This window comes from Nilaparvata lugens, chromosome 4 (genome assembly GCF_014356525.2).
Source record: "Nilaparvata lugens isolate BPH chromosome 4, ASM1435652v1, whole genome shotgun sequence".
Classification (NCBI taxonomy): Eukaryota; Metazoa; Arthropoda; class Insecta; order Hemiptera; family Delphacidae; genus Nilaparvata; species Nilaparvata lugens.
In genome coordinates, this window is record NC_052507.1 from 6,887,503 (window position 1) to 6,912,005 (window position 24,503).

At 35.2% G+C, this 24,503-nt stretch overlaps 1 protein-coding gene across 2 annotated transcripts in view; it reads right to left on the minus strand.

Annotated features, from left to right (window-relative positions):
• Window positions 1-24,503, minus strand: part of LOC111056285 (cholesterol 7-desaturase nvd) — a 66,196-nt gene that overhangs the window by 12,399 nt on the left and 29,294 nt on the right. The window contains exons 1-4 of one of the 2 annotated variants that reach the window (XM_039425631.1): window positions 13,862-13,882; window positions 11,509-11,720; window positions 4,075-4,276; window positions 1,789-1,977 (exon numbers count right to left, since the gene is read on the minus strand). In XM_039425631.1, the coding sequence (XP_039281565.1) occupies window positions 1,789-1,977; window positions 4,075-4,276; window positions 11,509-11,697 (580 nt within the window). In that variant the 5' untranslated portion in view covers window positions 11,698-11,720; window positions 13,862-13,882. Of the gene's footprint in view, window positions 1-1,788; window positions 1,978-4,074; window positions 4,277-11,508; window positions 11,721-13,861; window positions 13,883-24,503 lie in introns of those variants that run through there. The other variant, XM_022343630.2, reaches the window with a different exon arrangement.

Here is a 24,503-nt window from a genome sequence, read left to right on the forward strand (position 1 = left end):
CGTCCATACCTACCGACGGGATTCGAACCCGCGACCAGGTAGCGCTAGCTACCTAGACTGCAGGGTGTAACACCTTGGTCGTCTCGGCTACACTTATTCAAACATTTTGTAATCTGAAATATTATTAAATTAATTTATTGCTGCTGTGTTTATAAACTCATTAACTCATATTTCAGAAATCAGACCCCTCAACTAGAATTAAACAAAATATCCAACTGAGCTATCCCATCGATTTCATAATATGTGCATCAACTCCTAGGCCCGGTTGCAAAAGAGCCTGTTAAATGTAAACCATAATTATAAATGACACTAGAACTATTCAGAGAAACTTTCTTTTCACAACAGCCTTCTCTGATTGGTTCTCGTGGCATTTTTAATCACGGTTAAATTCTAACAGGCTTTTGTGCGACCGGGCCCTAGACTCTCAAAAACTCTCTTGAAATAGAACTTCTGTTCAATTATATTTTCACAAATAAACCTGCATTATCAAAGATCATTTATCGAGGCTTCAAGTCTCTTTAGATGTCAAAGAATTCTACGTTTCCAATATTTAATGTTACCGTACTTGAAAAAAAATCATTTTGTATAACATTTAAATCCACAAACCCTTTTTAGAGTTTGGTATATCGAATCTCCAGTTCTCAATTTCCACATATAATTCTTCGAGATTCAATTATTAAATGTTACAAATGTTTTTTACTTTCCTTGCCCTATTACCATAGGTAAGGAAAGTATTGCTTTCCGAAAAAATTAAGGTACCCCAATTTCTAAATTTCTAAACGTTTCAAGGTCCCCTGAGTCCAAAACTAAAAACTGTGTGTGTGTGTGTGTGTGTGTGTGTGTGTGTGTGTGTGTGTGTGTGTGTGTGTGTGTATGAGTGTATGTGCGTCTTTGTACACGATATCTCATCTCCCAATCAACGGAATGACTTGAAATTTGGAACTTAAGGTCCTTACGCTATAAGGATCCGACACGATCAATTTCGATCAAATGCGATTCAAGATGGCGGCTAAAATGGAGAAAATGTTGTCAAAAACACGGTTTTTCGCGATTTTCTCTAAAACGGCTCCAACGATTTTGATCAAATTTATACCCAAAATAGTCATTGGAAAGCTCTATCAACTGCCACGATGTAAAAATATCAGAAGCTCCGCCCCATCTATGCAAAGTTTGACTTTAGATTCCCTATTATCTGCCTTCAGATACAATTTAAACGAAAAAATTCAAGTGGAAAAGATTGAACATGAAAATCTCTACAACTAATGTTCAGTAACATTTTCACCTAAAATTGAAAATAAGCTTCAAATTCGAGAAAATGTGATTATCCAATTACAAACTGTTGGCAACTGTTGATTCTATTAAATCATTCACTATGAAGAGATAGCAGACCTCATGTGTCACCAGCGTTATTGTCCTGTCACCAGCTGGCTTAGATCCTTGAATAGTATAGACTTGAGATGCGCGTGGACGCTACGTCAGGTGATTAATTTTCATAACAGCAAGGAAAGTTGTGTGAGTGCGCCACACCAGATTTTTTGAATAATATTTTAATCTCCACAAACCCTTATCGGAGTTTGGTATATCGACTCCCAAATTCTCAATTCCCTCATACAATTTACTAATTTGAATATTGAATGTTTGACTTTTTGTGTAGTTGAGTTTCAGTTTATCAGAGATTGACAATGGTATAACAACCGAAACCGGTCTTTCCAACTTTCAATAACATCTGTGGTTTTTGGCAATTTCTTAATCTTTTTATTCAATTTGAATGTTTGAATGTTAGCAAACCTTTATCGGAGTAGGGAATATCGACGCACATCCCCGTTGATCCATCGAAAGTCCATCCGTGGAAGGGACACTGCAGACAATCCCCCTTCACCACCCCACCAATCGCCAAATTTGCCCCCAGGTGAGGGCAGTAGGCGTCCAGTATCATTATCTCTCCCTTCTCACTCCTGAATACTGCCAAGCTTTCACCTGAAAAAATTGTTCTCTTTTTAATCAAATTTCTTCTTATTTCTGAATTCTCAAATATAGTGCCGGCTGCACAACAGCCGGTTAAATTTTAACCGTGATTAATTTCAAGAGTACGAATCAGAGAAGGCGTTTTTGAAAAGACGGCTCCTCTGATTGATTTTCTTTAAATTGATCACGGTTAAATTTTAACCGTGATTAATTTCAAGAGTACGAATCAGAGAAGGCGTTTTTGAAAAGACGGCTCCTCTGATAGATTTTCTTTAAATTGATCACGGTTAAAATTTAACCGGCTGTTGTGCAACAGGGCCACAGTATGATAAATACAAATAAGTAAAAATTTTATATTGAAAATGAATCACAAGTTCATAGAGAAAGAACGTTTTATTTTGTCTTATGTAAAGCTATTGCCAATGTTTGGGGTAGGTACAAGTACTAAAGTTTTAATTCCAGTATGCAGTGTAAGAAGACGAAGGAGAGGGAAGAGAAGAAGGAAAAGGAGAAGGAGAAGACATAGGAGAAAAATATTGTGGAAAATGAGAAGGACTAGAAGAAGAAGGAGGAAAGCGAGAGGAAAACAATAAGTAGACGGTGAAAAAGGTGGAGAAGAAGATTAAGGAAAAGGAGAAGGCGAAGATGAAGAAGAAGAAGAAGAAAAATAAGAAGAAGAAGGAGGAGATGGAGAAGGAAAAGAAAAATAAGAAGATGAAAAAGAAGATAAAGAAGGAAGAGGAGAAAAATATAATAAGAGAGGAGGAAGAGAAGAACAGCAACAAAAATAACAAGAAGAAGAGGAGAAAGAAGAAGAAGAAGAAGAAGAAGAAGAAGAAGAAGAAGAAGAAGAGAAGAACAGCAACAACAACAACAGGAATAAGAATAGGAACCAAAACAACAGCAAGAACAACAACTGGAAAAATAATAAGAGCAACAACAACATCAACAACAGGAAGAAGAAGAATGACTACAACAATGACAACATGAAGAAGAATAAGTACTACAACAAAAACAGGAAAAAGAATAAGAACTAGACAACAACAACAAGAACTAGAAGAGGATGAATAAGGAGAAGGAGAAGGCGACGGAGAAGGAGAATGATTCAATGGGCCATATGAATAAAGTTGAGCATTTGCTCATACTTCTTAAATATGGAGCATTTGCTTCATTTTCTATGAATAAACGTGAGCAAAACCATTTGCTCATGCTCATCAAAATAATAGTTTGAGCATTTGCTCAAAAGTGAAAGCTTTTGCTCAAAATTGTATGAATAAACTAGAGCATTTGCTCAACTTTTGAAGCAAATGCTTCAAAAAAGGTGAGTCTAGTCTAGAGCAGCTTATCACCTTTTGCTCATAGTAAAATGGCTCAACTAATCTGTATGAGGAAGAGGAAACTATACCAGATACGATCACAACCAACAGTTGAGAACTATAAAACTCTTATTAGATTCAACCATGATATATATCACCATTATCCCTACAAAAGAATAGATACAAAAGATAGCTACCTGTTATAAAGATAGCCATCACAAAATAGGAAACAGGCATTTAAGAAGATGAGAGTGTGGACGATTATAAGAAGGCTATCGATATTAAAAGAATATGCTGAAGATTATTATAGAGATGACATTTTAACTCAACTAACCTAAAACTCTATTAATAAATAGAAAACAGAGCAGACGACGCAAACACAAGCGGTGCACCCTATTTGCATATTTAGCGCTTCCGTGAGCTATAAAACAAACTAAGGCTACAAAAGCGAATCAGCTGATGAAAAATCTCTAAAATACGTGAGCATTTGCTCCAGAGCTCAGGAGCATAAGGTAAGAGTATAAGGTAAAGCTTATTCATATAAAAATGAGCAAATGCTTTTGCTTCTACCTTTTGCTCATGAGCAAAACCTTATGCTCCATGCTCTTGCTCATGAGCATTTGCTCTGGTTTTATTCATATGGGCCATTGATTTTATTACAGCTGGAAAATACATACAGTACACTAGGCCATGTCATTACAATAAAATTTCTTTTAGAAGAAGAACAATAACATCAAGAACAAGAAAACTAATAAAACGAAGTAATTGTAGGAGAAGAATACAGTCTATTTACCCAGTGCAGCAATATGCTTGACTTGGCCCTTGCTTATGTTGTTGGATTCGAACAGCGCAATCCACCCGTTGGGATAGACAGGGGGCAGATCTCCAATGTGACGTAGCTTCCTCACGTCTTGCACCATCTGACGTCTGGCGGCCCGCGAGGTCCACATGGACTTTCGCTCCCACAGAAAATCATAGCCCACGTCACACAGCTCCTAAACACACAATTCAATAATTACATTACATTTTCGTGATAATACCATTGAGGTTCCATAAAAAAGAAACGGAAGTCCACTCTGATTGTCCCTCCCACAGAAAGTCGTAACCCACGCTCCTGAACACACACAATAATCGATAATTACATTACATTTTATTCCAAACACATAATATCATATAGTCCGGGAGAAATAATAATAATATCGATTCACAGTTTAAAAATAGAATAGTACAATTGAATTCAATTTAAATTATTTTGTTGCAATCAGAAGCACTGTACCATAGTCACCTCTAATACAAGGCCCCGTCCTACGATATTGCAACATCGTAGCATAGGCCTAGAATCTAATACACGATTGATGAAAAAAAGATCAGCTGGTATTTCTTTAAATCTTTTTCACCAATCATTATATTAGACTAGCCGTCAGGCGCGCTTCGCTCGCCATATCCGTCTAGCCAGGGGGCTCCGCCCCCTAGACCCCAGACTGGATCGTCCAGAATGAGATCAGCAGGCTCGCTTCGCTCGCCTGCATTTTTCATTTGAGCATTTTTATCATATGCTAGGACAATCCAGTCGGGGGTCCAGACTAAACGTCTGGCTAAACGGATATGGCGAGCGAAGCGAGCCTGACGGCTAGTATGATATGATATGATATGGAAATTTCAATTATAATATTAAGAGATTGGGAGAAGAAGAATATACATGCTAAAAGACCAACTTTAAACCCTTAAAAACAACCCTTAGAGTTAAAATATTTCTTAGTGCGCCTCTAAAGGCCAACTGAACATACCTACCAATTTGAACGTTTTTGGTCCGGTAGATTTTTAGTTATGCGAGTGAGTGAGTGAGTGAGTCAGTCAGTCAGTCAGTTAGTCAGTTAGTCAGTCAGTGAGTGAGTGCCATTCATTTCGCTTTTATATATATAGATTCTAGTCCTACACTGCGACGTTGCAATATCGTAGGCAGGGCCTTGTATTAGAGGTGGCTATGACTGTACAGTCTGCTAAAAGATAACATTACTATTAAGATTGTAAAAAATTAAGTTTAATAGTCCGGGAGCAAATATATAACAATTATTGTATAGAAAGGTTATCCGAAAAACTCGTGTCCGTTCTTGAATCGCATTTGATCGAAATTGTTCGTGTCCCATACTTTATAGCGTAAGGACCTTAAGTTCCAAATTTCAAGTCATTCCGTTAATTGGGAGATGAGATATCGTGTACACAGACGCACATACACTCATACATACACACACATACACACACATACACACACATACACACACATACACACACACACATACAGACCAATACCCAAAAACCACTTTTTTGGACTCAGGGGACCTTGAAACGTATAGAAATTTCGAAATTGGGGTACCTTAATTTTTTTCGGAAAGCAATACTTTTCTTACCAATGGTAATAGGGCAAGGAAAGTAAAATGAGACTATAGAATATTATTCATCATAAATCAGCTGACAAGTGATTACACATTTCGTTGCACGAAAATCTCGTGCAAAAAACGGTGGAATATCTTGAATGGTTATCAATATACAAACTATAAAGCAAAACCCTGGAAATTCTGTTTCTAGCCATTTTGTTTTCGAGGTGTTAGCCTGTGATTTCGAATTATCATCATTGTGTTTCTCTTTAGACTAGTCTTAAAGGAAGAAGAGATTGAGACATCTTCGGGCTAAAAGCCTTGCACAAACACATCGATTTTTGTTCGTACAATATTTAGCCGTACGTATGAATTCTATCAGATTAGACAGAACTTGTCAAACATCATCTGTTTAAAATCATCTGTTTAATGTAATAGAATTTATAATGACAGCAAAATATCGTTATATAGTGTTAATTTATAATGATAATTTAACGTTAATTTAGAATACGGCACATCGATTTTTGTCCGTACAATATTTTGCCGTACGTATGAATTCTATCAGATTAGACGGAACTTGTCAAACATCATCTGTTTGAAATCATCTGTTTAATCTAATAGAATTTATAATGATAGCAAAATATCGTTATATAGTGTTAATTTATAATGATAATTTAATGTTATTTTATAATACAGCACATCGATTTTTGTTCGTACAATATTTTGCCGTACGTATGAATTCTATCAGATTAGACGAAACTTGTCAAACATCATCTGTTTGAAATCATCTGTCTAATCTAATAAAATTTATAATGACGGCAAAATATCGTACGACCAAAAATCGATGCTAGCGGTTGTTACTGGAATCGAAAATGATCTCGGAGTACCTTTTTAGCAACGTTAGTAGACAGAAGGTTGAGAGGTGGGTTTTTTGCTTTTATATTGCAAAATGCTTGTATTATTCAAATGTTTTGATAATTATTGTAAAGCAGAAACAGAAAGCTTGCATGTCAGAAAATGTTTGTGTTATATAATTTGACTATAGGTCACCGTATGATTTTCAAGAATGCGATATTCTGCCTACTCTGTACTACAGCCTACGTCACGGCTGCAGTTCCCCCACTCCAATTGCATTTCAACTAAAATACTATAGATGAGTGACCAACCTTCTGTCTACTAACTTTGCCTTTTTAGTACATTTACGCCTAGACTACAACAAACTCAATAATTACATTTTATTACTTTCCTTGCTCTATTACCATAGGTAAGGAAAGTATTGCTTTCCGAAAAAAATTAAGGTACCCCAATTTCTATATTTCTATATGTTTCAAGTAGTCCTGAGTCCAAAAAACTGGTTTTTGGGTATTGGTCTGTATGTGTGTGTGTGTGTGTGTGTGTGTGTGTGTGTGTGTATGTATGAGTGTATGTGCGTCTGTGTACACGATATCTCATCTCTCAATTAACGGAATGACTTGAAATTTGGAACTTAAGGTCCTTTCACTATAAGGATCCGACACGAACAATTTCGATCAAATGCAATTCAAGATGGCGGCTAAAATGGCGAAAATGTTGTCAAAAACAGGGTTTTTCGTGATTTTCTCGGAAACGGCTCCAACGATTTTGATCAAATTCATACTTAAAATAGTCATCGATAAGCTCTATCAACTGCCACAAGTCCCATATCTGTAAAACTTTCAGGAGCTCCGCCCCATCAATGCAGATAGATTCCCAATTATCAGGCTTCAGATACAATTGAAACAAAAACAATCAAGTGGAGTAGATTGAGCATGAAAATCTCTACAATTAATGTTTAGTAACATTTTCACCTAAATTTGAAAATAAGCTTCAAATTCGAGAAAATGTGATCATTCAATTATTATTGATTCTATTAAATCATTCACTATGAAGTGATAGCAGACCTCATGTGTGTCTCCAGCGTTATTGCCCTGTTACCAGCTGGCTCAAATCTTTGAATAGTAAACTTGAGATGCGCGGGTACACTAGCGTCAGGTGATCAATTTTCATTACGGCAAGGAAAGTTGTGTGAGTGCGCCACACCAGATTTTTATCTTAGTGAATAACAGTTCAAATTTAATTTGAATAAACTCTCATAAAATTAATAGGCTACCGTACTTGTGCTGGATTTTCATCAGCTTCTGTGCCGATGTCCGATTTAGTGGAAATATGTTTCCTATGTGTTCTAATATGACTATTCACACTCGCTCATCCAGTTTGAGTGTGAACAGTCCCATTTGAACTCATGGGAAGCATATTTCCAATGAACCGGATACGATCACTGAGAGCCTGTTGCACAAAATCCTGTTAAATTCTAATCATGATTAAATTCCATGAGAACTAATCAGAGAAGGCTCCTTCTCAGAGAAACCTTCTCTGATTGGTGATTCCATCAAACATCGATTGATAATTCTGTTGTCAACATTCGCACCTATTTATAGAAGGTTTCAAAATAGCTTAATGTCGTAGTTGCTATTTGCCTTCAATCACCCATTAATTCAATATAATAATATTCAATACAAAGAATTTCACACCATTAAAACCGATGAAAATCAATTATTGTTATGTGCATTGATAATAGGAAGGAATCGTTCCAATAAACCATTAAGAATACATGCGGCATTGATCTATATTGACGACATTGAAATCAATAAAAATTAAAATAGGAACTTTTATAACCAAAACAATCTAAAACAACGTGAAATTGATCTACCATGTACTTTGAAAGTTATTTATAACTAGACGTCAGGCTCGCTTTGCTCGCCATATCCGTCTGGACCCCCGACTGGATCGTCCAAAAATGAGATAAGCGAGCTCGCTTTGCTCGCCTTCATTTTTCATTTGAGCATGCTTCATTCCATCAGAAAGTTAAAGTACTGAGAAAACGCAGAGAAGCTGGAAAAACGTTGGAAAAAAGCTGATTTTGGGCGTATCTTTGATGAAATATTAAAATCACGTCATCACAGAATTTATAGACCCTACCTAAACCTCCGTACCAAATTTGAACATTTTCTGTCTATTACTTGATTAAAGAACTGAGAAAACGCAAGAAACCGCTAATTTTGGGCTTATCTTTGGCGTTATTTCAAATCCCTTCTAACACAACATTATTACACCCTAGCTTAGCTTCTGTACTAAATTTGAACAATTTATGTTCATTTGTTCTCGATAAATCTGAGAAAAAGCAAAAAACCGCTGGAAAAACGCTAATTTTGGGCGTATCTTTGACGTTATGGAATTTTTTTCCATATCCATTCTTAGTGCGCCTCTAAAGGGCCAATTGAACATAACTACCAAATTTGAACGTTTTTGGTCCGGTAGATTTTTAGTTCTGCGAGTGAGTGAGTGCCATTTCGCTTTTATGTCTAGAAAACGTCTAGACGCAATTCAATCTTTAAAATCTTTTGAACTTTTGGGAGTGAATTCTAGAACTATTTTTCTTATTTACGCTGAAAATACAATAACATTGATGTTTCCAAGATTGAATTCTCCAATTTATTACTAATTGTTAAAAAGTAGGACTATCTAGGACTATTTTTTATTGAAGCGATAAAAAAGGGATTACAAATTTTTTCAAGAAAGTGGTGGTTTATTCTGGTTAAAAGCCGATCGTTCGATTGGATTAGAAATCCTGAATAATCACTTCCTTAAATGAACAACAAGGTCTCAAATTTCTCAATTTATCAGTTCTGATTTCGGGAAAATATTGTAGACTAAGCAAGTAGCCTAAATAACGAAAATAAACAAGTTTATTTTAGTGAGGTAGTTTTTGGAATCGGATGGCTGGTTTTTGGATAATTCTTTTAATTTTTTCTTGATTCAATGATACAAAATTATAATGTAAGATGATTTGGGGGAGGATCAACAGGCACAGCCCAAAACTGTTCCTGTACCGAATTTTGATTCATTAAAATAGTCCAGAAAAAATCTAAATATGTCAAATTCGGTCAGTTTTTGTAAAAAAATAATTTTTCCAGATCATTTTCAAATTGAGTAAGTAGGTACTGAATTGTTTCCACTTGGAAAACCCCATCATGAAAATAAAATATTTTCAGACAGCTTACAATATACGTTATCAATCTTTTTTCAAGTATGAAAGTGGAAGGTCAACTTCTCAGATATTAACCGTGATAGAATATATAGGTTTGAAGAAAAGCTGGTAAATTCAATTACTGCGCAAAAAAAGTATCGTCATAATATGGCCTACTTTTCAAGACTGATGTTTACTTTTCTACTATTGGAATATTGCATATAAATTTTTAATGAACTTGAAAGTATTGATCTAAATAATACATTTGATGCACTTTATCTAATCACTTATAATCAAAGTAGGCCTATATAACCAATAAATTTATTAACTCAAGAATTTGGTTTAAACATAGAGTATTGTCAATAAAAAGAAAGAATAATTATATATTGTTAGGCATAGAAACAATATCAATCAATCAATTATTTACAGTTTCAGTCTCTACTGTAGTTATCGTTTACTTAATTTTAGTTCAGTCTTTCAGTCTTACAGTTTTAGAAACATCACATTTTAATTTGATGGGTGTTACAGTTGGGTGTTACAAAACAAAGTCAACAGCTAAAATAATATTGTAAGCAGACAAATATCGACAGAAAACAAAACACAGCAAACAAGAAACATACATTCAGAAAACATCCATATCACAGTTCAAATCAAGAATCACAGCCTACATGTCAAACTCAGTTTCATTCAAGAACTCAGCAATAGAACAGAGTGGGGCCCGGTTGCACAACAGCCGGTTAAATTTTAATCGTGATTAATTTCACGAGAACCAATCGGAGAAGGCGTTTTGGAAAAGACTCTGATTATTTCTCGTGGAATTACGGTTAAAATTTAACAGCTGTTGTGCAACCGGCACTAGGGGTTCAGACATCATGATAGCTGCCAACGTGAGAATTCAACCAATAAGAGAATAGCTATTTTGTTTACAAGGCAACAGCCAATGGGAGTTGAGTTGAATTGGAAACAGAATTGAATTGGAATCACAAGCAAACCAATGAGAAAGTCCTACTGTAAATGTCATGACAAAAACGATCGTGATAGTTATTATAATAGTCATGATGTATTATTACCTACTAGAAGGAAACCCGTGCTCCTCAAGGGTCTATTTTAAAACATGACAAACTGAAAACTTGACGTAATGAAATCTTGAAGAATTGAAAATAGGCCTATAACCATTCTAGGTTAATTAAGAATCTATATGCAAAATTTCAAGTTAATCAATCCAGTAGATCAGACGTGATGATTCGTCAAACATAATTTTCCTATCCCGTACATGTATAAGCCAGTCCTTTACTTTATTATAGTACTAGCCGTCAGGCTCGCTTCGCTCGCCATATCCGTCTATCCAGGGGGCTCCGCCCCCTGGACCCCCGACTGGATCGTCCAAGAATGACATCAGCAGGCTCGCTTCGCTCGCCTGCATTTTTAGTTCGAGCATTTTTATCATATGTTAGAACAATCCAGTCGGGGGTCCAGACTAAACGTCTGGCTAAACGGATATGGCGAGCGAAGCGAGCCTGACGGCTAGTAATAATATATTCCCAGGATTGAAGTAGCAGTGCCCAATCAATTTTTCCTCGATAAATGCATTTAAATCTTCAACTTGGTGCCAATATATATCACAATTTTATTATAATATGGTTGTGATATTCTTCAAATTTTCAGCATTGCATGCTAAAAATAGCTTCAATAATAATTTAGTATCAATCAGTTTGCATTTAGTTGTCTACTTCAATATTAAATAATTTTTGAACGTATGTTTGGAGTTTCAATTTTCAGAATTTGGAAACAATAAGATTCTACTCACGTGATTCCAGTCGAATTTCCAAAACTGAAGGAAAATCATGAATAGTAGGAACGCTATCACTAAAGTGAGATAGACGTATGAAGGGAATTGCATATCCAACACGTAAATGTCGTCTGTCTCAAGTAGAAAGAGATGGAGGGATCGCTTCTCATAGCTTGTCAAGTTGTATGTTGTCGTCTCAGTCGCCATCTTGTGAGATCACGATGAGTGACCTGAAAAAAAATAATTCTTTAAAAAAATATATCGAAAATAGATTGAAATCAATACAGGAGTCTGGAGAAATTGGTGGGTTGCTAGAATATATGAAGAAGGAGAAACAATTTCTTCTAAGGTCTTCGTAAAGATAAACAGCTATAATTCAAATCATTCTGTAAGATGATTCCATCTTATAAAGATGATTCATCTTCAAATCAGTACTCTATTGTACACATTAGACCAGGAAAGTGAGGAACTGTTTGTAACATTTGTTCTGGACCAGGAAAATTTATGCTATGTGGTAGACTTTTGAAAACTATCTTGGATTGATATAAAAATAAATAATTTTTACTAATGTTTTATGAACTATAATATTTATAGTACAGTCTCTAGTTAACGTACTACGCATTATATATTTGTACTGATTATTTATTTATAGACTAATAATGTGGGAGAGAATATATTTATTATAAGATCGAAATCTATGAGAAGAGTCGATGGAACAAATATTACAGAGGTCTTCAAAACAACAATCGAAGTAGACTTTTTTGTCGATTCATGTAATGAACCGTAGTTATTTCATATAATAAATAGAAAATTCATGTGAAACTGATAATTTATCTTGAAATTGGTGAAATGTGAAGCTTCTCTGGCAAATAGGAGAGAAATGGATTCAAGATATTGACAAGATTTAGTTTTGTCAAACATTTTTGATTAATTTGTGTTGCTTTTATTTTGTATTTCTAAGATGTTGTGATTTTTTTATTTCTGCCGATAAAACATTTCATTTCATTTAAAAATTTCTGAGAAGTCCGCCAAATAATGGGAAACGATCTATGAGAAGATATTCAAGAGGGAAAACTTCAAGATTAGGAAAAGATAAAGCGAAGAAAGGAAAGCTGGATTTCCTCAAAAAATGAAAAGCTGGTAGGCTGAGAAAACACTTCAAAACTTCTCAAATGAATATTATCACGTTACTACGGATCATTTACTCCGAAAATATATATGATTGAATCATTCAACCAGAATAATGATTTTTCATTCGACACTCTTATGTAGTCCTGTGGAAGACTAGAGAAGGAGACTCATTTAGAGAAGAAGATAGATCAATGCAATAACAAAAATTATTAATCGAAAATTCGAATGTGAATAACCTCTCATTTGGACTCGTTTTATCAAAATTAGGGAGTGAAACAGTCTTGGGTTAATCCTGTTGATTCTCTACCAATAATTAATTTGATATTGTAATTGTGGAATGAAATATATAAATAAATATTAATAAATATATATAAAAATATATATTAAAAATATCTAATATTAATAAAATATTAATTTCCACTTGAAAAGTTATTTTAATCAATTGCGTTTTGATGGTTTCCCTCAACAAATAGATTATCTATCAGGTACCCACTTATCACAGAGAAGAATATTGATCAAAAACAAGAATAATATTATCTCTTGGAATAATAATATCATGTGACCTGGCTGGCTCAGATCTGGTGTCAGAGTTTTCAGGTCGCAACTGATCAATTTCAGGGCCTCTGACATGATCTAAAGACTGCTTTTTAGACAGCCGGGATCGACGGCTTAACATGTCCATCCGAAACACAGGAGTGGCCCGAGAAAAATATCTTGCCTGGGCTGGGATTCGAACCCGGGCCTTTGGAGTACAAAGCCAGCATCCAAATGTTTGCAACTGGTATAACTAAATGGACTGTATTCGATAATTAAATAACTTGTGACAAAAATACTCGAAATCGACAAACTTTCATTGTACACAAACGGGACTGCACATCTCTTGGAATAAAATAGTCAATGATCGCACTATATATTATTTGAAATACACTTATTAGAATGGTAAGTGTTTGAACGAAAGTGGACACTGAAAACAAGTGCTCAAACTATTTTTTCATAGCCCATTCTCCAAGAGATCATCTATCAATAGGCTACTTTCGGTAAGTTTGACTGTCGTTAAATCCTTCCAACTATAAAAGTAAAAACAACTATCTAAATATAGTAGGCTCACTCTCACAGATCCCTGTCTCATAAAAAAGTCGATTTTAAAATAACTAAAAGTAAAAACAACCACTATCAAAATAATACAGTGCACCTACTGATATAATGGATACAGTAAGTTATTTACTTTACGAACACTGACCTTTTGAACACTTTTAGTTCGGGAAAGAAGTCAAGTTCTACAAGAGATAACCACGACAAAAACTCCTTAGGTACTGGGAAAGATTCTCAAGAATGTAAGTTACTCCGATTTGATCAGATATGGAAATTCAACAGTGGTGAAGAGAAAGGGATAGATAGATGGAGAGAGAGAGAGAGAGAGAGAGGGACGTCTGATGTCGACTCAAAAACAAAATTCTCCCAGAAGCACTAAAAGGCTATGGTTGGATTTATTTTATAATGTCAGCATAGTTTTAAAGGGAAGCACAGATATTATCTGGAAGGAATGGTGACAGTTGAAAGTGAATCTCGCTGTATAGCAGATATGAAGTAGCGGTCATTCAGAGCAAACTATCATTTCCAAGTCAAATTTTCAGTCTCCACTTCACGACATCTTCCAACGTCACAGAATTTTGTTCAAAGAGATCTATTGATCATTTCGAAAAGTCAGACTGTTGGTTGAATGGTAAGTATTTGTGTCATGCTGAGAATTGGGAATGATTGATTAATTGCCTTTTTTTAAAGGCGGAGTTAGGACTACAGGTCCTCTCTGCCACACAACCCTTTACATTTAATACTTATGAATACTATGATATGATAACAAAATCAAGATTACAATAAATTAATTAGAAAAATGAACAGAAAATCTAAACTTCAAATGATAACTAATCTTCTATAGAAATAAAAATCGAGCCTCAAATTTTGACATTCAATAACTTTTTTATGTGTGCACCGAATTTGATGATTTTTTTCAGTTGTGTTTGTTATGTTCAGAACCAGGGTTATGGCCTATCAAATTTATGATCCGACTTCAGGACTCTTTCCTACGGTCCATCAAAGTTTACATGTAATCCTTATGGGAGAAGATTTTTGAGCTGGCCACACACAGAAATAAAAATCAGCTGTTATAATCATTGCGTCATACAACAGCCGTCGGTAGATAGTAGACAAGAGTGTGTGCTGCTTCATAATCGCCCATGTATTTTATTCTAAACGCCCCGACTAAAAACAAAATGACTGTTCTGTGTGTAACCATCCAGCAGTGCGGCCTCAGGTTAAAGACTTACATGCACTAAATACATTGCTTTGTTTCGAATAATTATGATGTCTTTGGTGTTTATAATTAATTTTTAGTAAATTATTCATTTTGCAGTTGGATAATTGACCGAGCGAAGTGAGGTCTAAGATTCAAGTCGACGGTTTGGCATTGCTCTTAATGTTTAGATGTTTGAATGTTTAGATGTTTGAATGTTTAAATGTTTTTATGTTGCGCATTTACGGCGAAACGCGGTAATAGATTTTCATGAAATTTGACAGGTTTTTGGAAATATTGCATTTCAAGGATAATATAAAAGGAAAAAGGAGCTTCCTCCATACGCCAATATTGGAGTAAAAATCAAACTATAGAATTATTCATCATAAATCAGCTGACAAGTGATTACACTCATGTGTGGAGAAGCCAGTCTATTGCTGAATTTCCATAAGGTCTATAGTTTCAATCAGGTACTTGTGGATGAGAATACTACATGAGGTCTACTGTTCACAGAACTACTAGTTATCTATATAAATAAAATCCATTAAAATTGATAATTGGAATAATATGAATAATAGCATCTGCTATTCAAAACCAATAAGCAAGAAGCACCTGGATGCAAAATGCCACATCGCGCCTCCTCAGGTGCTAAAGTTTGTCATGAGATGCATTAACTATTTGGCGGTACGAAGTTCGCCGGGCCAGCTACTACAAAATAAATTTGAATGCTGAAGGTTTTTAAGTGAAGTCACTATAGAAGCATATGGATAAACATCCGAAAAACACATAGGTCATGTAACTAAATTATTCTGGAATAAATTAAAGTCGTGTATTGGATATTGAAACAATATTATACTGAATATTGAACGCCGGTTGGGTTGGTCTAGTAGTGAGAAACGTTACAAACTTCGATCTGCTAGCACCGCCTGGTTCGTGGGTTCGAATCCCGCCGATGGCATGGACGTTTGATCATTTTATGAACTCACTAACGCACTTCCATTAGCCACGCACAGGCAAAAAGCTCATATGGCGTCATCCGCATCTCTATAATAAGAGAGAGTAGGGTTGTGTTTGTTCGTTTGTTCGCATCAAAACATGTCAACTTGTTGATTGCATACCGGAAAAAACGAGAATGATTTAGATCTCCAAATTTTGAACATAGATTCTAAAAATATCAATCTTGTGCACTTGGAAGCCCAAATTTCAATTTTCCTTCTAGATTTTTCAGAATTAGTGTTTAAACTTCATTAATTAATTTATACTTATAAAATTCTTAACTCACTGACTCACTGATCACGATTTCTGGAAAACTACTGGATGGATTGCAACAAAACTTGGAATATAGGTTCCTTAAACGTCCTAGGTGCTCACTAAGAAATCTTTTGGCGATATTTCAACTCTACGGGTGGTTTTTAAGGGTTTAAAGTTCGTCTTTTAGCATGTATATTCTTCTTCTCCCTATCTCCTTATTATAATAGAAATGTCCATATCATATGTTATCATAAATCTATAATCTAGAGAGTACCTCTTCGAAACAGTTGTTAACTGGCAACATGATTAATAATTTTGACAGGTTGGCATTAAGTTGAGATGACTTCATTAGGTTGGCATCAAGTTGAAGAACGAATCAAAATGCATTTATCGAGAACAAATTGATTGGGCACTGCTGCTTCAATCAGAGCTATTCCTGGGAGATAGTTTTTATTTTTCATAAAACAAACTTTTATGACGGGAGTTGCTTCTATCAAGTGATCCTATTCTATCAAGACTAATTTAATTTTGTTTGTATATCCGATCGCGATAACTGCTCAAACAATTTCGATGAAATTATAATATATCAGTATGATTTATGGAATGTATTTTCAAAACTTCAGAAGTGTCCGTTGTGAAATCTGTTTGCAAAGAATGAGGAAATTCGGCCAAAATTATTTAACTTGGGCGGAAGAAAGGGGCCATTTATTAAAACGGCCAAATAGCTGTTCTTCCTTTTCCCAATATTCTACAAAATTCGCTGCAATTGGACTACTATTCTACAGAGCACTTCCAACACATCAATGATTAATCGAATGATTTGACTCAATAGTTTTCATGCCAAGTTGTGGCCTTATCTCAAAAACGATTATAACAATGTTGGTAGAATTTAGATTATAAATGGTTCACAAAAATAATCTTTCAATTCTCGAAGCGAAGCACGGGTGCCCTGCTAGTTAAAAATAAACTTAAACAGGGTAAGGAAAAAGACCAGCTGTAACAATACACAATAATTTTTGAAGAAAAGAAGTATTCATAGTAAACATGTTTGTACAACTCTGACACTGTGACACACTTGCAAAAATGTTTTACAATTTTCACCCCTATTTCAACAACAAAACAGAGACCTTAGCCTGTATTTTTCTTTGAGGGACAGAATATAAATAGGGTAGGAGAACACTAGATCATACATCTATAGATCACTAGATCTATAGTTGCATATCTATCTTTGCCTATCTTTATCTATAAATTTATTACACTTGAAAACAATGTTCGCCCCATAAATTTTCTTTTCATCTATTCAACTTTGTTTCAGTTGTTATTATAGTTGGGTGCTTCATTATTTCCATATCCACTGAACCAAACAAAACCCAAACCAGTACATGTGTGTACAACCTTGAAACCCCGCTTAAAATTTTGAGTTGTATAGTTTGAAGTCCAGTGAATACTTTTTGGATTGGACACGGAGGATCGTTTAAACAAAGAGGAGAAGACATGAGGACTAGACAAAGAGGCGAAAGTGATTTTTAGCATTTGGGGGAGAACGTCTTCAACAAGAGATAATTTACTGGCAGCTTTGTGTTAACAGCTATGTCAAAACAGTCAAAAAGACTAGATTCGAATAGAAACTGGACGTATTGATGGAAACTGAGAGTGGTACGGTGCAGCCCTTTCACGACGGGACCCTAGACAGTTACTGGAACGCCTCTATCACAGTCCAGAAGCCGATTTGTAAAACACAAAACGTCTCCAAATCTTTATTTATTTCAAAATTCGTTCTGGTGACCCAGGTCAGTTTTGGCCTTGAGCTGTCCTCTATTCACAGAACTTTCATTATTTCCTGAAACAAAAAGGCTTCCTATGCTTGATTTCGCTTTCTGCGAAGCCCATTCTGTTGAAATGTTTGAGGGAATGGAAACCGGTTGCAGTTGCAACCCTTCAACGATTTCTTGAAATATCCGTTTCTGACACACCTATTCAGGCTACTCGAGTACAATAGTTCCTTCTATACAAAACTTTAGATTCTATAGGCCAAGATATTCTATTTCAGAATAAAGTGGAAGACGCAGTTTTCAACTGTCTCTATTCATATAGTGAGGATCACGTTAAAATGGCAGTGTTTGATTAGCAAAGGTACTGCTATCCTTGTCTATCATTCAACAAAGCGGATAGCGCTATCTCTTTCTTGCTTTGCTCTGATGCCAGATGTATTTTAACAATGTAGAATAAATAATTAATTATATTTCATCTAAATTATGAATTTATTGAAAAATATAATTTCTTGCTCAGTAAAATATAATTGGTTATTTTAAACGAGAATGAACCGTTAATGTTTCATCAATAATCCTGTATCAGCTACCGTTTATAGAAGGCATTGACAAGACAGAGGATCGGCAACGTTGTTCTCCTATATTTCTCCACTGCCATTATAACGTGGACCTCACTAAATAAAAATTTATTTATTAGGGTACTAACTAATTATAGGGTACTGGTAGTTCTTTCTGAAAATAATGTTATTTATTGAAAGAATTTCAGATAAAACTACGTGTACTTAACAGAGAGTATAGAATTGTTATAGTAACTTTCTGGATACGCTACTGGTGATAATTCTTTGTATAATCTTTGGTTTCGATGTGGTCCAGTTGTATTTTATTGTGGTTAGTTGTGTGCGTGTGTGAGTGAATGATAGATAACTTAGTAAGTTACTGGAATTGTTGATTTGGATTCAACTTTATTTTTATGGGTTTCAACTTTGATAATTTCAATGATTAAATTGAGTGACATTTCTTCAAATATGTTCCAACTCATTGCATTAGTTATTTGAAATTCAGATTTTCTTCCCGTTGTAATTGCATTTTTCAGTGAGGATTATCTATTTTCTATGTATTCATTCGTAAACTGATATAATATTTTTGATGTGAAGGGTTGTGTGGCAGAGAGGACCTGGAGTCCTACCTTCTCCCACAATCAATGGATTATTATAATGTTATCATACAATCACTCTCTTTCCCTCAGTCTCACTTCCTCTCTCTCACTCTCACTCTCTCTCTTCAGATAGAGAGTAAGGGCCAGACCATATTGGGCGTTTTTCAGTCGCCAAGCCAACCAGCCAATTGGAAAGCTTCCTGCCCTGCCGACTCTGAAAAACGCCGCCTGGAATGCCTGAAAAAACCCTGGCCCTTTTTTCAATTTCAATTTGTTTTTTACACACACATACAAGTTTAATACAGAGATTAACAAAAAGAATACATGCAAACAACAACAACAACACACATTAAAACAAAAGAAAAAGAAAGTGGTGCAAAAAAAGATGGAAGATTTAAGGGGTTTTCCAACTATGGATATCCATGTACTAGGAATGAAAATTCCTAAATGGGAAGGTTAATATTCTGAGTAGCCTATCCTTCCAAAGAATGGTCATAGCTCCACCAAGTTATGTAGATGAATAACAATATTATCTCATAGTTAGTCAAAATTGCATTTTTCCATAATATCATGTCCAGTTCAATAATTATTCAAGTTTATGTTATTCGAATCCATCTGAAACTATGCTGTATTGTGAGCTATTACAAATAAGTAGTGTATAAGCCAGTATTTTGTAATCAGCATAAATGAAGCACACAATCGAATAATCTCTCTCTTTTACTCTCTCAATAATAATTATTATTTCAGTTTATATTATGTAAAGTTATCAAAAACTTTGCTGTATTGTGAGCGTGTATAAACCAGTATGCATTGTGTTCTGCATGAATCTCTCTCAATCTCTCTCACTCTCTCTCCTACTAAATCTCTCTCTCTCTTCATTCTAGTAGCGACCCTCGTCAAGAAGCGGTAAACTTGCATTCTCCAGCGAATTCGTTATCCGTTGTCCTTTATCCTGAACGGTCAGGAATAAACTAGTGAAAAGAGAACCCGTTACGCATTTTCCTGCCAATTATTATCCCGTCTTGCGAAATAGCCGTGAAAGAATGAAAGTAACAGAGAAGGTAGATGAATTTAAAGAGATGAACAACTCATTAAAAGTTGAAAAGCTACCATTCCAGTAGTAGACAATAGTATTGTCTTTGGAATTTAGTTAGTCTTTTGATTCTGGAATTTTGTTGAAAGCGAGGGTGGAAAGAAATAATAGACAAAGCCAACTTCTGACTTCAATAGAATTGTAACATCTTCAATAGGACCTTTTATATATTCATTTAGATTACTCACGGTGCTTGGTGTGACATTGTGTGTTGTTTACAGTTAGTATGCAATTTTAGTACCTTAACAATGGAACGGATGCACAAGAATTATCCTGAAAGTGGTGGACCCAAAGAAAATTCCACTACAAGTCTTTGAAAATATTTCCAAAGCATTTGACTCTATGAACACGTTCTTCTCGTTTATTATTTTATTTATTGTATTGAAAGTATTTTGTTTCTAAAGTATTAAAGTGCTCATTCTTGTTATTTGTTCCTGTTCATGTTCACATACACAATGGTCTCTGTTCCAGTTGACATAATTCCTGCTCATGTAAACATGCTCTATGTTCCTATACACTGCATAAATCATGATCCCTGCTTCCTGTTCATAATCACAGAGAGAATCACCTAAAAACTCCCAGTTGCATGTATTTCATCCAATGGAATCAACGAAGGATATACTTCGTTGTCGTCGTTTAACCGCAGTTAAATTTTCATGCAGCCAGGCTAATAGTAGTTTTCACACTTACCGTACCGATTTCTTGACGACACGGCACGGCAGGACAGGAAGCTCTCCGTTTGACTGATTGGGTTGGTGTATCGAGAATCAGCTTACTGTCCTGTCGTTCCGTGCCGTGTCGTCAAGAAATCGGTGAGAGTGAAATGGTCATTATTGTTGTAGAATGTATTGTGCTACTAGTAGTTCTGTGAACCTCGTGCAGTCATAAACCACAGTCTCTTCTAATACTGTCGATCAGAGTAAATTCTGTCCTGTCCTGTCGTGTCGGCGAGATATCGGAGTATAAACGACTAATGGATGTTTGGGTTGTATCGATAATGCTAATAATTTGATGTAAACAGCTATGCTACTTTCATCAAAAGCTTACCGAAATGAAAGCAGAGAAAAGTCGGGAGAAAATACTATGCTACTTCAAGTTATTAATTGCATGCCTCACTGCATGCAATTAATATTCGACACAACAGCTGTTTACATTGACATATTGAACCGCATGAGTCATTGCATGCAATTTATAATCTACTCGACAGCTTATGATGAATGATTCTATAATCCGATTTTTACTCTAATACTGCGTATGAAGGAGGCTCCTTTTCCATTTATATTATCCTTGGAATGCAAAATTTCCAAAAAAATTCCTTGTATATAAAATGTCGACGCACAATTAAAAAAGGAACATACCTGTCAAATTTCATGAAAATCTATTGCCGCCTTTCGCAATAAATGCGCAACATATAAACTTAAAGAGAAATGCAAAACCCTCGACTTGAATCTTAGACCTCATTGAGCTCGGTCAATAATATGTAACAATCATGAATAACCAATTATTATTTATTGTTACAATACTATTGCAATCTGCATTATTATAATTTGATATGCAAAGATAGTGCCTTTCGGATACCTGCTACTCGGTATATAGGATCAATAACTCTTTCATACCATTCAATGGTACATTTGTTTTATATTCTGACACGTATGATACGTGTACTACATCGATTATGTTATCACAAAATTTTTGAACTAGTTACTTTCCTTGCCCTATTACCATAGGTAAGGAAAGGTATTGCTTTCCGAAAAAAATTAAGGTACCCCAATTTCTAAATTTCTATACGTTTCAAGGTCCCCTGAGTCCAAAAAAGTGGTTTTTGGTTATTGGTCTGTATGTGTGTGTATGTGTATGAGTGTATGTGTGTCTGTGTACACGATATCTCATCTCCCAATTAACGGAATGACTTTAAATTTGGATCTTAAGGTCCTTACACTATAAGGATCCGACACGAACAATTTCGATCAAATGCAATTTAAGATGGCGGCTAAAATGGCGAAAATGTTATCAAAAAAGGGTTTTCCGCGATTTTCTCGAAAACGGCTCCAACGATTTTGATAAAATTTATACCAAAAAAAGTCATTGATAAGCTCTATCAAATGCCACCATTCCCATATCTGTAAAAATTTCAGGAGCTCCGCCCCATCTGTGCAAAGTTTGATTTTAGATTCCCCATCAATAGGTTTCAGATACAATTTGAACATAAAATTTCAAAATATAGAGCATGAAAATCTCTACAATTAATTTTCATTAACAATTTCACCTAAAATTGAAAATAAGCTCGAAATTCGAGAACATGCTATTATTCAATTGCTAACTGTTGGCAACTGTTGATTCTATTCAACTATGAAGAGATAGCAGACTTCGTGTGTCTCCAGCGTTATTGTACTGTCACCAGCTGCTTGGATCTTTGAATAGTAGACTTAAGATGCGCGTGAACACTAGCGACAGGTGATCAATTTTCATAACGGCAAGGAAAGTTGTGTGAGTGCGCCACACCAGATTTTTTCTTTTGTTTATGTTCCACTTGTGAGCTGATGTTGTTGATGAAGAAGAAGAATCGATGATGATGATGAAAAATAGATTATGATGATGATGATATACTCTTGAGTCGTATTTCCACTGTGCTGGTCACGCTCTCTGATACTGATATTTGCAGCTTAATTGTGTTCCAGTGAGTAATAATTATATCATTTCAGATAGTTTCAGTGAAACTCATGTGTGGGAATCCAGCTTGGTAAACTTGATTTCAATCTTGAATCGAAACGAACTAACCTTCACCTTCACGAGAAGACGAACTGCATCCCTAATCACTGTAAACTCTTGACACACAATCAAAGTGAAAAATGCAAACTCATTTTCACTGGCCAACCCGTTCTCGATGCTCGATTATGATCACGTCCACTTTTACATGCTAATCGAATGCTTCACAACATCAGAGACTAACGGTATGCATGTCGGCAGACAACAATAACATCAACAAAAGAAGTAACCAGCTCAAGGGCACCACGATGATGATTATGATGATGTTGATGATCAGATGATGTTGATGATGATAATGGTGATCAGATCATGATGATGATGATAAAATTATAATGATGATGAGATGGTGATGTTGATGATTCTAATGTTATGATGATAATGATGGTGAAGAAGATGATGATGATGATGAGGATGTGATGATGATGACGATGATGTGATAATGATGATGATGATGACGGTGAAGATGATCAGATGATGTTGATGATGATGACGGTGAAGATGATCAGATGATGTTGATGATGATACTGGTGATCAGATGATGATGGTGATAGAGTTAAAATGATGATGTTGATAATGATGATCTAATGAAGATCAGGTGATAATGATGAAGAATTGATGATTGTAATATGGTTATGATGATGATTGTAATAAGATGATGATGATGATTATGATTGTAATAATATGGTGATGAAGATGTTGATGAAGTTGACAATAATGGTGACGACGATGATGTTGATCATGATGATGATTATGATGATGATGATGATGATGACGAGATGATTATGTTGATGCTAGATGCTAATGACAAGATGATGTTGATGATGATGATAACGATGATGTTGATGAAGAATTGTTGATAAATTTATTATGATGATGTGATAATGATGATGATGATGAGATGATAATGATGATGATGATGATGAGATGATGATGATGATGACGAGATGATGATGTTCATGTTTGTAATGATGATGATGGTGATGATGATGTTGATGAAGAATTGATGAAAAATTTATGATCAGATGATGATGACAATGATTTTTTACGATGATGTTGATGATGATGATGATGATTGTAATAAGATTATGATGATGATTTATGAAGATATTGATGATGGTAATGATTATGATGGTCATAATGACAATGGTAATGATTATGATGATCAATGATGATGATAGTAATGATGACTCTGACGATCTGATGAAAATGTATTTGATGATGATGATGATTATTGATGATACATAGATGATGATGCTTGATGATAAATTGATAAAGATGATGACTACTAAGACGCTTTTTGCACTCTGTAGCCAAGACCTTGTCCCCGAGAGCTCCAGATAGTAGGTGAAAGGGTGAGAGAGAGTGAGAGGTCAAGATAGAGTGAGAGTGTGTTCGAGAGAGAGAGTTTGATTAAGCGAGAGAGTGTGAGGTTTGGAGTTGCCATCGGTGATCAATAAATTTACTATCTTTTGCAGGTCAATGTCAAGGTGAAAAGGATAACTGAACGGGTCTTTGCATCTTTCTCCTTCTTCTTTTTCTTCTTCTTCGGCTTCTTCT